The sequence below is a fragment of the Setaria viridis genome, chromosome 1, assembly GCF_005286985.2.
Source record: "Setaria viridis chromosome 1, Setaria_viridis_v4.0, whole genome shotgun sequence".
In the NCBI taxonomy this organism is placed as follows: Eukaryota; Viridiplantae; Streptophyta; class Magnoliopsida; order Poales; family Poaceae; genus Setaria; species Setaria viridis.
The window spans coordinates 41,052,680-41,064,854 of NC_048263.2; the positions used below are offsets into that span (position 1 = coordinate 41,052,680).

Below are 12,175 nucleotides of genomic sequence, written 5' to 3' on the forward strand. Positions count from 1 at the left end.
GTGTTGTGAGGAGTGGAGTTCGGCGACGGTTGATTGCCCAATTCAACCGGTCGATGTGTTGTAGAGTTGAGTTGCGTGTGAGGGCGTGGTGCGGCATGCGTTGAGGATCCAATCTAATCATCATCTTTATTAATATAATCAGCAGGTCTATTCGTTCGAAAATAAGAGATCAAGTGCGCCTGGCATTCCGAATCAATTGTTTTTTGTGCAGGTGAGGTGAGGTCGCAGCCGGAGGGGGGGTGGCGCGGTGTGCGGCCAGCGATGAAGCAGCGGTGCCGTCCCACGCCATCGCTGTCCCCGCCCTCTTGTGCTTGACTGCCTCCTTTTCTGTGATTTCTGAGATGGGTGAGTGGTTGTGCCTTGCAAAGCCTAGCTAGCTGCTAGCGTTTGGTTTCATTTGTTGGCTAGTGCCTCCTGATTCCCATGATCATGCATCACGTCCTGCTGTCCCACTTTATTCTTCTTTTTTTGACTGCTGCAGCTGCTGGTACTGCCACCTTAGTGGGCGTTTTGTTGCTACCGTCAATCCCATTCCCTTGAAAAACTCCCTGCTTCTTCTAGGTGCAAAAATTTTGGGGGCTTTAAGTCGAGTGAGCAAACTAAATTGTGTTGCTGAGGGCATGCCTGGCTGGTTTCATCACTCTTAAATTATCATGGGATTATTTATATTAGCTCCTTGCTGTGCTAAGTTTAGCAGGATGTGGGTGGTGGCTGGTTTGTGGCTATCATTGATCAGCAGGGGGATTATACTAAATACTAGTGACATCGCCGCTCGAGACAGCCTCACAAAGGATAAAGTTCCAAACTGACCACTCTGTCCGTGTTTACCTACTTCACTAGTAAACAGAAAGGCCACAGTTTCATCTCCAACAGACCTATATCATATAGCTGCCTCGCACGCCGTCCATCAAATAATTTGGTTTTGGTTTTGGTTTTGGTTTTGTTAATCCTATCTTATCGCCATCTAAACTAGTACGTACTAGTTATTTATTTGCTAACTAACAACAGCTGATGAATGAAGCTGCTGCTCAATTCAATACTACTAATCTAGCTAGATAGGCATTGTGCAGATGACAGAGACCATAATAATAAGCAAACAATCAATTATAAACCCTATCAGCTAGCCACTGATTAAGAAAACCAAGCCAAGCCAAGATCATCATCATCATCCACCTCAAATTGTGCATGGTAGGAGAAACGGCAGCAGACAAGAAAAGGGCAAAGGGCCACTAGCGCTGTATATAAAGGGAGGGAGGGCTAGCTCTGCTCTTGAGCCATCATCTATCTCTCCCTCTCTTGTCGATCAGCTAGCTCACACACCAAGCAGAAGCAGGGCAAGCAGATACACACACAAATAATAGTAACAATGGAGGGCAAGGAGGAGGATGTTCGTCTTGGCGCCAACCGCTACTCAGAGCGGCAGCCGATCGGCACGGCGGCGCAGGGCAGCGACGACAAGGACTACAAGGAGCCTCCCCCGGCGCCGCTGTTCGAGGCGGAGGAGCTGACGTCGTGGTCCTTCTACCGCGCGGGCATCGCCGAGTTCGTGGCCACCTTCCTGTTCCTCTACATCAGCATCCTGACGGTGATGGGCGTGAGCAAGTCGCCCAGCAAGTGCGCCACCGTGGGCATCCAGGGCATCGCCTGGTCCTTCGGCGGCATGATCTTCGCCCTCGTCTACTGCACGGCGGGCATCTCCGGCGGCCACATCAACCCGGCGGTCACCTTCGGGCTCTTCCTGGCGCGCAAGCTCTCGCTCACCCGCGCGCTCTTCTACATGGTGATGCAGTGCCTGGGCGCCATCTGCGGCGCCGGCGTCGTCAAGGGCTTCCAGCAGAGCCTGTACATGGGCAACGGCGGCGGCGCCAACGCCGTGAACCCGGGCTACACCAAGGGCGACGGCCTCGGCGCCGAGATCGTCGGCACCTTCGTCCTCGTCTACACCGTCTTCTCCGCCACCGACGCCAAGCGCAGCGCGCGCGACTCGCACGTCCCCATCCTCGCGCCGCTCCCCATCGGATTCGCCGTCTTCCTCGTGCACCTCGCCACCATCCCCATCACCGGCACCGGCATCAACCCAGCGCGAAGCCTCGGAGCAGCCATCGTCTACAACAGGTCCCAAGCATGGAACGACCACGTGAGTTGCTGATTTCATTTCTCATTATCGATCTGCTACATATGTATAGTTGCATACTATATCGCTAGCGACTAATTAAGACCATGCATGCAGTGGATCTTCTGGGTTGGCCCCTTCATCGGCGCTGCTCTTGCCGCCATCTACCATGTGGTGATCATCAGGGCCATCCCCTTCAAGAGCCGCGACTAGCTAATTGGTTAAGCAGCTAGCAAACCACCACCAATGCATCAATCGAGTCGACTCAATAATAAGCTCATATATGCATAAGAAGAAGTATGTGTTTTTATTCATGTGGAGATCGACTCTTCGCTGTCTACTGTAATTACATATGCATCTATGTTGGATCGTGTGAGTGTGTGATGCTGAGGCCAGCCAGTGTGTTTCTTGATTGCTTGCGCCTTCAGCTAAAAATCAATGTGCATGCACTTCCTAGTTGTGAATTTTGCTTGGAGTAATGTGCAGGCATGTTATTATGTATCAAGTAAATCAAGCAGCTAGTCTTGTAAAAAGATTAATCTTGTCTACTTCTACTTCCCTGTTCATTAATTACATGCTTTAATTGCAGCAGCCTCTACTCTTGGCCGATCATCACCTGAAAGGCTGAAAATAATTCAAGTGTATGAGAATAAAAACTAAGAAGAAAGCAGCGCCTGTATACTGATGCTGTGCGCGGCCGGAGTAGCAAGTAATTCACCATATCGATCGCGACCACCTTGGCCAATGCAACAGAGAGCATAAAGTCAAAGTTCACGGCAGGCAGCTACATAGACTGTAGTAGTAGGAGTATAGATGTGCGCGGAATTGATCAAATCATTTTTGTAATGTCGGATAAGGTGTGCCGATAGGGACGTACGCACTAGCCATTTTGAAAATTAGGTGCACAAGCATAACAGAGTCATCGTTTTCTTTTCTTTTTTTTTGCATTGGTATATACCTCCTCCTTCGTCTCAAATTATAAGTCGTTTTGATTTTTTTTTATATTCGTAGATTTTGCTATGCATCTAGATATACCCATAAAATTGAAAGGGATGCATGCATGATCACTCGGTTAGGGTTGGGATTAGCTGCAACATAAGTAAGTATTGTATCATATTGGGAAGAAGAGAAGTCGGCGAGAGGTCTCTTTCGGAGCAGGGCATGGCAATTAATATTGGCAATGGTTCGATCTCGATCGGTGTGTTTTTGCTTTGGCGGCACTCATCCTGCCCTGCCCTGCCCTGCCCTGCCCTTATATGTCACGTTTCTGGTGTACCCAAAAGCGAGCACCGGCTTTTGGTTTCGTTAATCAAAAAACAGAAGAAAAAAAAAGAGAGAGGAGGAGAGAAGCACACCAGACGCCGGCCCAGCTCGGGCTCGGCTATTTGAGCCCAATTCCATTCGAAGGCCTGTCGTGGCGTCTGATTGGATCAAGATCATCAACAGTGGAGCTCATGCATAAATAATGCAAGTCACTTCTTCTTCTTTTCCAGTGTTGAAGAAGAGATCTTTTATGATACACAATACTATTACTTAGTAGTATATAGTATATATAAGATTTAATTGTTTATTATTATGGATAATTTAGTAATTATTACATTGTAAAAAGTGATATTTCAAATGAAATGGTCTTTTAAACTTTATGCTAGTGTCAAAAATAAAATTATACTAGTTCTTTTTAAACGCTAGTATACCCTAGTATTGTGTATCGTAAAAGAGCTCGTTGGACAATATGTGGTTTAGTTTGCATGCTACTACAATATAGAATTACAATGCTATGAAGAGCTACTACAAGTCCCTCCTATTGTTTCTTTTTTGTTCATGGTGTGTGCAAATCTTTAGTAACATGTGCTCCTATTATCCAAATAGCTTTGTTTCGAAATTTTGGAACTGAAAAAAAAATCAATTATATTGTGGGATGGATGATAGTAGATGTTAGTACTAACTTCCTTCCTAGCAAAGGATGGATGCTGTTGACGAATTGGTTCATAGCAATGCTGTGGAATACCAAATCCTCGACTCCTGTTTCTTGTTACGTTCTCACATGCCGTACGTGCAGGTTTGGGATCATGCCATGTGTGCGAAATGGAAACAGATAATCTTGGTGCCATGGATCCCATTTCCCCTGCTCAAAAAGGCTTGTTTTGGATGGAAGACCTTTCTCTTCCTCACTGCACACACAACGCAACAGGACTTTGTCTTGCTTTGATCGGATGCAACATCGCTGTTAACTTGTTGTCACTTCACTGTTAAGGCTATCAATGCCACTTTATTTTCTTCTACTCCATTGACTTGCTAATATTCTATTTTTTCTCTCCTTGCCTTGCCTTGCCACGTCTGATCGATCTGCTTTATGTTCACAGGCAGTCTTCAGTGCAACATTAGATAATGTTGTTATCAAGGTTTGGAACTGCTAGAATAGCATATATTTCAGTTATGACCTTCTAATTATTACCATTAAGCATGGAATCTGTTTGTCATGACCCTGCCACTTGCCAAGCATCGTACTGCTGTAGTAGTAGAATACTCCTATGTATCGGTGCTTTTCATAGATATTGCAGAAAGTCCAATATATGCATCATTTCACTTTGTTGAAAAGTAGGGGTGGACAAGGAGATTTAGGGGAGGGTTAGGCTCTGTCTCTATGAGCAGGCGCACAACCTTGCTTTCTCAACACAAAAGATGTAAGATTACTGCCCTGCTTTTTTCATCACGTCTAATGATTCAATTCCTCGGGGAGATCAATAATAATTACACAAGAGGAAACACGCTTAATAATAAAGTGTCTTTTGTGGCATGCATTCTTAATTCAGCTCGTCCAGAGATGCCTAGCTATCAGTAAGTTGAGAGGCAATTCTTGGGCACAGAGCAGCTCCCTGTCTGACTTGTTTATCACCTGTATTGCCTGCCGTTTTATCAATCATCATACCTGATCGAAAATACCCAACAGATAATCAAAATACCAGTCAGAAGTTGGTAGTTTTTTTTTAAAAAAAAATGGATAACGGCCAGTCATCAAAACTCAAAAGTAGTGCTAGCAGGATAGACTATCAGTGCAAGAGTGAATCCTTTTGCATTACTAACTGCATATTGTGGTCAAATATTAAGATGATAGTTCAATTGCAAAAATTTTAACAAAATTCATGCAGTCGAGCGTCCCTGTCCAACTTTCTCCTATCTAGTAAATAAATAGGATCGGAGCAGCATCCGGTCCTAAAGAGTTGCGTGGCGACTAGCTTGCCTGTCGGTGGTGCATTCAGCTCTACATTTTTTTTATTTTTGTTTTGTTTCTTGAGCTGAAGGGGAGCCAATTAAGCTAGACATGTCAAGTGATGAGCAGCAATAAAGAAGCGGATGTTAATCTGTGAGTAGGTGTACTTTGATGCCGTTGTTGCGCGATATGGACCGCAGTTTATTTAGGTTCTCGATATTGTTATTATTATAATGCAAGGAAGGGTACGACATGTTTGATGATAACAGGGCAAAATAATGCATGTTTTCGAGAGAACAAGATGGCTAGCTGATGATATGTGTTACTCCTAGTATATGTGTAAAGGCATGCAGACTGCAGGAGTGCTTCCTGTTTCTGTTTGGGTTGTGAAAAATACGCACTTGCACAAGAACGGGCAAACAAAAAGAAAAACACTTCATTTGACAACAAGAAGCAAAGGTTGATGGCATCTTTAACTGCGTTGCAAACAATGTGGTCGTCTTGAATTAAAAGTGTGGACTGGAGGAGGGATCCTGTTTTTGAGGTGAATTTGTGAAGAGTTCGCTGGAGAATGTAAAAATGTGGTTGCACCTGATCTGAAATGGGCATTTCAACGTACTCCCTCCAAAAGCAGCATTTTTCTTGAGTAGGAGTAAGACAACAGCTTTCCTTCCTCCTGCGGCTAGTCTTCATTCCCTTTTTTTTTAACTCAAAATGTGGTTCCGTTTGCTCCGATCCCGTTCCGTTCATTCTTTCTTCCGATAATAACCCATCCATTAATTAATCCCGTAAAATTAGCCCTTCCTTCTTCCTGCGGGGGAGGGGTGGGTGGGACCCACACCAAATTTGCAACAACCAAAAAAAGAAGAAAAAAAGAACGAAAATCTCCACCTTGTTCGTCTTCCACCTTGCCTTGTCTCTCTCTCCTTTCCTCCGTGAGTTGCGTCTCCTCCCCTTTCTTCCCCACCCAATCCAATCCCTCCCGCCTCCGCCTCCGCCTCCGCCGTCCAATCTCCGGTTGCTCCTCCCTAATGCCTCCGCCAAGCCGCGGCCCCAGTCCCGCCCTAATCCCCACCCCGTCCCCTCCGCATTAGCCATTTCCCAATCAATCAACCAACCAACCAATCTATCTATCTATCTATCTATCCATCCCCGGCTGCGAGGATTAGGGTTATTATGGACGAGTACCACCACCGCATGGGCGCCGCCGCCGACTTCCGCCGCGACCTCGAGGACCTCGTCTGCGACCACCTCGGCGGCTGCTTTTCGCCGGCCCCTTCATCCTCCTCCTCCTGCTCCGCCGCCGGGGGAGGGGGCGCCGGCCATGAGCCCGACGAGGCCGAGTCCTCCGCCGCGCGCAGGCGCAGGCGGGAGTCGCGCCTCCTCAGCCGCTGGGTCGCGCGCCAAGCCGAGGAGGTGCTCTCCTCCATGGAGCGCGAGGTCGAGCGCCGCAACCGCGAGGCCGAGCTCCTCGCCCTCGCGCGCCTCCACCCCGTCTCCACCCTCGACCCCTCCTCCTTCCTCCTCTCCTCGCCCGCCACGCCGCCGCCGCGCCCGCAGCCCACCGCGCCGCCCTCGCTCCTCCAGATGTGGCGCGAGCTCGAGCACCGCCGCGCCGACGCCGACCAGCCCTTCGACCGCGAGCCCTCCCCGGACACCGCCGACCGCGACCGCGTCCGCCAGATCGCGCGCCGCCTCACCGACCCCGCCGACGGCGCCACCGCCGCGGCCGCCACCGGGGAGTGGCTTGGCGAGACCGAGAGGCAGAGGGTCAGGCTCGTTAGAGAGTGGGTGCAGATGGCCAGCCAGCCGCGGGACTCCCGCGCAGCCTCGCGCCGGGATGAGCCTCCTCGCCTTCGTGGCCGCCAGGCGCGCTTGGATGTCATCACCCGGATGGCCAGGGAGCGCCAGCGCGAGCTGCAGGGGATATCAGGGTACCATGCCGTGTCCGAGTTCCCTCGCCGCAGCCGCAACCGCATCCAGGTCGCAAGCTCACGGCACTACTACGATGCAGGAACAACATCTTACCCGTCATGCATGCCGTTTTTCTGAAATGTGCGGTGTTGCAGGGATTGCTTAGAGGGAGGTTCTTGAGGAATGGGGCGCTTCTGGTTGAAGAGGAGCGACCACCGTCTGTGGCAGCGAGGGAGCTCGGGCAGTTGAGGCAGAGCCATCGCACGCCAACCTTGAGGTTAGCATTCCTTCCGGTTACAAATTCTGTGGTAATTTGAGCTACATTTTGGTTTCTATCGCCTGCATGAATGCAAGTGTGAACTCTTGGCTAGATAGTTCGATCGCATCAATTCGACCTGTCGTGTAACGCAAAATGCCAGGTTCACTGCATTATTTATGTTATTTTGATTGATAATTCTGATGTATGAGGTTTGGAAGCGAGACCAGTTGCTACTTGCCACTCCCTTCCATTATAGTATAGCCTAGGACCTAGTTGTACAGCTTCAATTGTGTTTGTGGTCCCTTAACATTCTGGGGTGTCTCTAGACAACACATTCCTTAGTTCACTAGCACATTGCTCGTTTGCCCTCTTTTTTCCTTAGCTTTAGTGGCAAAAGTGTTTACCAGGGTAACAGCACAGATTCCTGTTGATTTTCTGAGCCTTGTTAACACATATTTATTGCTTTGTTTCACGTCTTTCAATCATCTTTCAGTATCCTAACTATTGTACAGGTGCTGTTCCTAGAAAAGATTCTGTGATGGTAGTCAGCCATATTTGACCAAAAAGTCTAGTAAGCAAGGATTAGGACTTATGAGTTGCTTGTTTGTATCAAATTTCTCCATTATTAAGGAGCCAAGTCTGGAATTAGGAAAATATGTGCGTGCAACCAACTAAAATTACTGCTTAATGGTACTCCGGCCAAGACATTGGCAGATACAGCGTGGTAAAATAGATTGGAGTTGCTCTTTTGGATTGGACGGGTGTTAATCAGGCATTTAAACTATTGCAATAATGTGAAAGAGAAACATTGCACATGGTATCTATTTGTGTCCAACTTCAGCAAGTTAGTGTAATTCGATCATGAGACTTGTGCTTATTTTCAGAGGTACTGAAATTACTTCTAAAATGAACCAGTGACCGTCTACTACATTGGTTGTGTAACTAGTTGTCAAAAGGAAAATTGTAGGCGAGGTTTCAGGTGCCACTACTACAAACTATAGTGGTCCTTTTGATGTCAGGTCATTCTTGTTCTATACGTTATAGACTGTTCACCAACCAAATAGTCTTTAAATGGTACTTCAAAATGTATTGATGATATAGACCAGCATACTCTGGAAGTTAGGGTCCCTGCACTGGATCCAGCCTCTGCATGTGTTCTAGTAATTTGATAGTGGTACCAACTATCCTGTACCAACCACACCACTCGTCAAGCTATATCTCTTGTGCTCTTTTATTTACCTTCTTTTGCTGAAGAGCTTGTCTTATTCAGAGTATTGATAGCATAATATGATGACATGACCTACTCTTAACAGTAGAGGAGTTGTTCTTTCTGATGCAATATGCTTTTAATTTATAAGTGAATGACTCATGCAAACAAGGGATAACATATCTTTTATTACTACTAGTCTCAGTTCTGACACATCAATACCATATATATTTTATTTCTGTTCCTCCAATTCCCTCATTGCCAACGTTATTCCTCACACCTTGCTGTCTCTAGAGTCCTTCTACAAGAAGTGTCATTTCCTTATTTTTCATGGCCTTCAAGAAGCAATCTTGATGCTGTATTTATATTACAATAGCATCTGTGTCATTTCCTTATTTTTCATGGCCTTCAAGAAGCATTCTTGATGCTGTATTTATATTACAATAGCATCTCTTCATGGCCTTCAAGAAGGAAAAAGTAGCACCAACAGGGACTACTATTGGTGTTTATGTTTTCGTGACTTCTTTATCTCCACATATTTTTCACAATACTAGAAGACTAATATAATATGGTTCTGGTTGCAATGCTGGTACCCTTGACAAGTGTACATGCTGGGAGAGAGAAATTATGGACAGACACAATTGCAAATTGCAAACTGAGAAGGCTCTGTAGAATGTAGTTTATTAATACACTAAATATAAATGATTTTAGTAACATTAAATGTGAATGTCAAAATATTTTGAGGAACAGCATGCATCTTGAGTGCTCTAAAAATTCAATGAATTCAAATAGCATGAAACAGAGGGATTACATTTGTGTGCCCTGCCGAGTCTCAGTTTATTTTATGTGCAATCTCAATGTTCACACGAGCTGACACCAAAAACTGGAAATGGGTGTCCGCCTGTTAAAATTGCCCACTGCAATGCAATTTACATCCCTTAAATGTTTGTGTTCCGCCCTAAGTACTTATCAATTAGAGCCCTTTTTATGTGATACTGTATGTAAGATTTTGAGTCGCTGTTTTAAATTAATAGAAGGTGGCTTGTTGTGCTTTTTTCAGATCAGAGAGTGTTGTAAGTAGTCAAGATGTTAGCCAGTCTGATGCTTCTGTGCCTGAAAGTGGTAGATTACTAGGTAACGATGAATCTCAACGAGGGGCTGAGGCCAGGGCTTTTACTGATAGTGAGGATTCAGCCCAAACTGTGCTGGAGAATGTGGATTTACAAGAGGCGGATGCAGATCGTGCTGAGGTACACTCACCAAGTATACCATTGGATGGCACGGCTGTGATGCAAGAGTCTCTTACTCAAGGTGATAATATGAGGCAAGATGAGACAGAAGATGACACGGTATTCTGGCAGTCATCTTTGGATAGCAGGCTGGATAGATGGCCCAGTGAGATTGAAGAGGGTGCTGACAGAAATTGGGGAGATAATGCAGAAGATTTGCACAGTGAAACTGTGGAGGATGACGATAGGGAGCATGATCATCTCCAAGAGGAGCCTGATGACTGGCACGACGACGAGTCTCATGGTACCGTGGAAAACTGGCAAGATGATTACCAAGATTCCGCACTTGATACAGGCCCCATACCTAGGACAGAAAATAGGTTTATCCCACCTGATGATGACAATGTGTATAGCATGGAACTTAGAGAATTACTTAGCAGGTATTTTGACCTTCAATGTGGAAATTTCTTATAAAAACCATTCTTGATTTTTCATCTAATGTCATTCTCAAGCTATTTGATATTTTGAATTGCCAGGCGAAGTGTGTCCAATCTTCTGAGTAATGGCTTTGGTGAAAGTTTGGAGCGATTAATAAGGTCATATGTTCAACGGAGTGGTCATGGTCCCCTGAACTGGAATCTTGATGCGGCTATGCCCCCTTCTAATCCACCAAATGAAAATCAGGAACAAGAAAGGAACACTGAGACTCGGCAATTCCAGGCTCCTGTCAACAGACCAGCCCTTGTTATCCCTCCTCCACCTTTGCCACCGCGACAGCCATTATGGCACAGAGAACTGCGTCATAACAACTGGAGCAGCAGACACAGGGTACATCATGCAGATCCCGTGCGTTATCTTCTCATTTTCTGTTTGGTGCCTTTGTATAGAAAGGGCAAATATGCATTCTCTTCCACTAGTGTTATGAGTAAAAGAAAGGTGATGCATTGATCATGAGATGTGGGATTATGTCTGTGGTCATGCGACGGCTCTAAATTTGCTTCAATATCTTGTGTTATTATGTTAACAAAAAAGTTCACCCTTGGGGATTTATTTGGTTGTGTTTTCTTGCAGGAATGGGATGCTATTAATGATTTGAGAAGTGACATGGGTAGACTTCAGCAAGGGATGAGCAACATGCAGAGGATGCTGGAGGCGTGCATGGACATGCAGCTGGAATTGCAACGTTCAGTGAGACAAGAAGTGTCAGCGGCCTTGAATCGATTTGCAGGAGCTGAAGGTTGGATGTTTCTTATATATAGCATCATGATTGGACTCTTTGTTTTTCGTGTCCTTTGGCATTCATTGTGCAAGTTGCATGCCGTGTTAAATTGCTTGATTTTGTCTACCAGGATCCTCGATGGATCTAACTGATGATGGATCGAAATGGAACCAAGTGAGAAAGGGTACCTGCTGCGTATGCTGCGATACGCAAATCGATTCTCTACTGTACAGGTGAGGAAACACTCTGCACCCAATGTTCCTTGCACTGGTAGTCTATACATGCACAGGGTGGTGTGTAAATCTTATCTTTTGGGTGATTGATGATGGCAGGTGCGGGCACATGTGTACTTGCTCAAAATGTGCAAATGAGCTAGTTCGGAGCGGTGGCAAGTGCCCGCTTTGCCGGGCCCCGATCGTGGAGGTGGTCCGTGCATACTCGGTAATGTAAAGTGGTGGTGTGTGAGTACATTACGACGGTAGGAAAGGGAATAAGTTAACGGCAAGTGAAGTTTTGCTGCAAGTGAAGAAGCTTGTTCAGGAAAATGGGGGGACAAAAAGAAAAAAAAAAAGAGAAGAGCTGAGCTGAGCTCTCGTTTTTTCCCCTTGTTCTTGTATTCGTTTGTGTATCTACATTCTACAGGGGATGGTAGGGGGGGTTACTTACGTGAATATCTGTTGCCTTGCTGTTTGCGGAGACGCGAGTGGCAAAGGGCGTGCCATTGATTCTTGAAAGAGCTTGCGTTGGGAAGGGAAAGATGTCCAATGTAAGTTGTTTCTCTGTATATTTATACACTGATCATGAACCGAAACAGACACCACACTAGCAATGGAATGAATGATATACTTACTAGGTTCCTCGATTGCTCCCTGGTCCTGGTCCTGATCCTTGTGGTTGTGGCGGCAAGCTGCTTGGTATTGGACCAACAGGCGTGCGTGACATGTTTGTCGTGCATGCCATCCAGTGGTGTGTACTAGCTTTCAGTTTCAGCTACCCGCCCGTCACACTCTTTTTTGCGCCCGC

General features: G+C 46.2%; 2 protein-coding genes across 3 annotated transcripts; both read left to right on the forward strand.

Annotated features, from left to right (window-relative positions):
• Positions 1-1,202: 1,202 nt before the first annotated feature.
• Positions 1,203-2,667, forward strand: LOC117841628 (aquaporin PIP1-5). Its single transcript, XM_034722079.1, has 2 exons — positions 1,203-2,137; positions 2,231-2,667. Exons 1-2 carry the CDS (start codon positions 1,367-1,369, stop codon positions 2,324-2,326), a joined length of 867 nt encoding a protein of 288 aa, XP_034577970.1. The 5' UTR covers positions 1,203-1,366; the 3' UTR covers positions 2,327-2,667.
• Positions 2,668-6,210: 3,543 nt separating this feature from the next.
• On the forward strand, positions 6,211-12,009 carry LOC117841629 (uncharacterized). Of its 2 annotated transcripts, none has more exons than XM_034722080.2 (7): positions 6,211-7,307; positions 7,394-7,515; positions 9,765-10,373; positions 10,470-10,779; positions 11,005-11,170; positions 11,283-11,385; positions 11,485-12,009. In XM_034722080.2, exons 1-7 carry the CDS (start codon positions 6,501-6,503, stop codon positions 11,600-11,602), a joined length of 2,235 nt encoding a protein of 744 aa, XP_034577971.1. In that variant the 5' UTR covers positions 6,211-6,500; the 3' UTR covers positions 11,603-12,009. The 2 variants fall into 2 exon arrangements, with proteins under 2 accessions (XP_034577971.1, XP_034577972.1); XM_034722081.2 differs by having other exon boundaries at positions 6,212-7,307; positions 10,470-10,761.
• The last annotated feature ends 166 nt before the right edge of the window (positions 12,010-12,175 follow it).

Excerpts from the sequence above, each read along its gene's own strand:
- LOC117841629 (XM_034722080.2), top strand. The coding sequence starts at position 6,501 with ATGGACGAGTACCACCACCGCATGGGCGCCGCCGCCGACTTCCGCCGC. Across the intron at positions 7,308-7,393 it reads GCAGCCGCAACCGCATCCAG|GGATTGCTTAGAGGGAGGTT; the intron begins GTCGCAAGCTCA and ends GCGGTGTTGCAG. Across the intron at positions 10,780-11,004 it reads GGGTACATCATGCAGATCCC|GAATGGGATGCTATTAATGA; the intron begins GTGCGTTATCTT and ends GTTTTCTTGCAG.
- LOC117841628 (XM_034722079.1), top strand. The coding sequence starts at position 1,367 with ATGGAGGGCAAGGAGGAGGATGTTCGTCTTGGCGCCAACCGCTACTCA. Across the intron at positions 2,138-2,230 it reads CCCAAGCATGGAACGACCAC|TGGATCTTCTGGGTTGGCCC; the intron begins GTGAGTTGCTGA and ends CCATGCATGCAG.